The sequence below is a fragment of the Sphaeroforma arctica genome (assembly GCF_001186125.1).
Source record: "Sphaeroforma arctica JP610 unplaced genomic scaffold supercont1.3742, whole genome shotgun sequence".
Lineage (NCBI taxonomy): Eukaryota > Ichthyosporea > Ichthyophonida > Sphaeroforma > Sphaeroforma arctica.
The window spans coordinates 1-3080 of NW_014036816.1; the positions used below are offsets into that span (position 1 = coordinate 1).

Genomic DNA, 3080 nt, shown 5'->3' on the forward strand with positions numbered 1-3080 from the left:
CCGATATGCACATGAAGAGCTTTTGCGTTGGATCATTCAAAATCTTTCTTGCAGTAGATACAGTTGAGTACCGTCTTATTTCCTGCATTTCTAAGTTTTGTAAAGTGGTCTGCTCTGACCTTGTCAGTCTGACGGACCATCTCACTGGAGTTGTTCACTATATTTACTAGAGGACTAATATTTCTTTGCTAGACACTAGTCCAGATCTTACGCTCGCGCCTTGACTTGCGCTCGTCAAGATTTGGGATGAAGCTGGAAAATTCGATATTCTATATTGAGCCAAAATCCATATTCGTGAGAATATAGACGTAAGGCTCATAGCGTAAACGTACTACGCTTTCACGTTTACTAAATGATTTTAAACGTAATTACGCTTTACGTTATGAGACCTGCCCCGGCCCCCCGGGCCCCCTGAAAACGACGCCATTGTCTATATTTAGAAAAGCCCGCCCTTTTTGTGGAAATCACTTCATCAGACTTCACTGATTGTAGTTTTATTTGCCTATAAATATTTATTTCACAAAAAGCGCTTGGAAGTTGGAGCGTATGTATTTAGTACTTACGTGTATTAACTCATTCACAGTGTGTTTGTATGTATTAGTGTGTCGAGGTGAGCTTGTTGGTGATCACTTACGTGTACCTCAGTCGAAGTAGTGTACGGCGCGCATATAGTAGCGTTTATTGACGCTCGCACATGCGTAACTCCACACACATACTTGTACAGGTAGATATACATACGTGTATATACATACAAACAGACCTACCCACACACATTCACGCGTAAAGTTTATAATATACACGTAACCCCTGTGTTAGTACACAAAGGTATTACTATGAGTGGCGACGACCATTCTGCAGTCCGCAGTAATCAGACGGAACCTCGACAGCAAACCGATTCCGTTTCGATCAAGGACGACCACTCACATACAGCTCAAATGCAACGTGTTAAGGCGGATGGGGTTGCCGATTCAGTTGAGCAATTAAGCTCTTTGAGTGCCACCGTAGACAGTGGTACTAATCCAACCGCAGCTGAAGCGAAACCAGAAGTCGACGGAACTGTAGAGAAAATGATTAGTACCACGGAGGAGGCCCTGGTGTCCATTGACGACAAAAGTGGCACCAGTGCAAAGGCAGTTGACCCTCCCAAGAGTAGTACGAACAAGCGCCCGTACAACGACGATGATGTGGTTCAAGCGGTGGTCTCTGAGAGCGGCCATGCTGAGAAGAAAGCTAAGACTGAACCTGTTGACCTCGACAATGTACCGGTAGATCTAAATACGACGGAAACCGGTGAAAAGCTTAAGGAAGTGAGGGTGGAAGATGAGCCTATAGCAGACAATAAGGTGCCGGTTGAAATCACGAAGAACGCGAAAGGGACCGAAAGCGCTTTGGATTTGGGTGCAAAGATAAAAGAAGGTGCCAAGTTGGAGGTACAATATTTTTTTCAAAGCAGCTGTATAGACAATAATTGAGCTCGTATTTTGTGTGGTCAACAACAGTTAGCTTTATACAGTTATAGTGTGTTTTCAGCTATTTGTGGAGCGACCATCACCGTTATACCACCACGACTTCAGTATTCTGTGCCACATGTCTTTATTTATAGGCACCGAGTTCTCTCAATTGTAATTCAGAATCTGTACTGCAAATATAGGGCAAATCTTGTGGTCCAGTGGAGCTATCTCTAAGTGTAGATGTCCAGCAACATCGCACACGATAGACATTATTATCCGAGTCTCCCTCTATTTGTACTGTCATATGGTCCAATAATAGTGGCTGGTATAATCTGATCTAATCCAGTTGCTATTGATTGTCGATTTCATTACGTTTCAAGTGGTATATAGGCTTAGTTTGGCCTACATCCCAGATGCAACCCTGTGTACGTCTCCGCACTGACCCATACCAGTGCAGCAGATATACCTGGCAATACGCAGTCGGCTATACAACACTACATGTCCATACATCCACCCACTTTACACTTTTAAATAAGTAGTTATAGCAAACTTGGCCACCTTTCACCCGCTTAACGTGATAAAGGTGGTGTGGCAAGTCACCAATGACGATGACGAGGATACGGAAGTTCTCTTCAGCGGAACACTGACTAAGCGGCTCTCACCCGACCAAGGCGTCAACAATTGGGCTACCTTCAATCTGCGCTACAACGCCAAGGACGAGTTTCCTGCGTCTGATCGAGTGGTTAGTAGCTTATACACACGTATCCGTACACGCTGTCCTCGTACGTTTACCTGAACTTTTGTGCTGATAATAGATGAATACTGCACGATTTGCCCATCTTCACACTGATTGCTACCAAGTGAATACCGCGTATTCATTGGTACGATTTTTTCTTTAAACTGAACTCTGGCTGGTAGCTGATAGTCTTCTGCTGTAATGTTCTGACAGGTGTGCTTCAACGAGGCGGCGGAACTGTACGACATGGAAGACGGAGTATATATGCAGTGGCACCATCCAGGTATGCAAAAACATGTACCTTATCCCAAAGTAACCCTCAGCTCGTATATGCGTGTGAGAGGAGGATAGGCCACGACTCAGTCGTGACTATCCACTGTCTGTAATTTTATTATATGGAGGTGGTTATCACTCTTCTGAAGGCCTATTACCCTAGTACATCCCTCATATTTTGTATACGTGTCTTGGCGATGGAGTTTATCTTTCATTCGAGTAGACGGTAGTTTCCCCAGCCTCATTCTCGCTACTACCATGCACGTAAAGACAAGTGACATAAAATGCTGACCTATTATTTTTACACTCAAGTGCCACATTTATTATTGTCCCCTCATTGCAGGATTTGCTGGAAACCAGACACTGAGTTTGCAGGAGATAATGGAACAGCAGTCCGCCTTAGAACAGTATGTGCCTATATTGCACCTCATAACGCCTCACGCATCGCTTGACTTCTACATGTATATAGTATATATATATATATGTATGTGTGTGTGTGTCTGTGTCTGTGTCTGTGTCTGTGTGCGTGTGTGTGTGTGTCTATGTTTGTGTCTGTAGTGCGTGTATGTGTGTGTTTATGTTTGTTTTGTGTGTGTGTGTGTGTGTGTGTGTGTGTGTGT

General features: G+C 44.0%; 1 protein-coding gene across 1 annotated transcript; it reads left to right on the forward strand.

The window, feature by feature from the left end:
- Positions 1-552: 552 nt before the first annotated feature.
- On the forward strand, positions 553-2872 carry SARC_13787 (hypothetical protein; the record flags this gene model as incomplete). The annotated part of the gene is made up of 4 exons (XM_014292079.1): positions 553-1430; positions 2035-2193; positions 2401-2470; positions 2804-2872. Coding segments are annotated over exons 1-4 (895 nt in total), but the record flags the coding sequence as incomplete, so codon positions are not given.
- Positions 2873-3080: the final 208 nt, after the last annotated feature.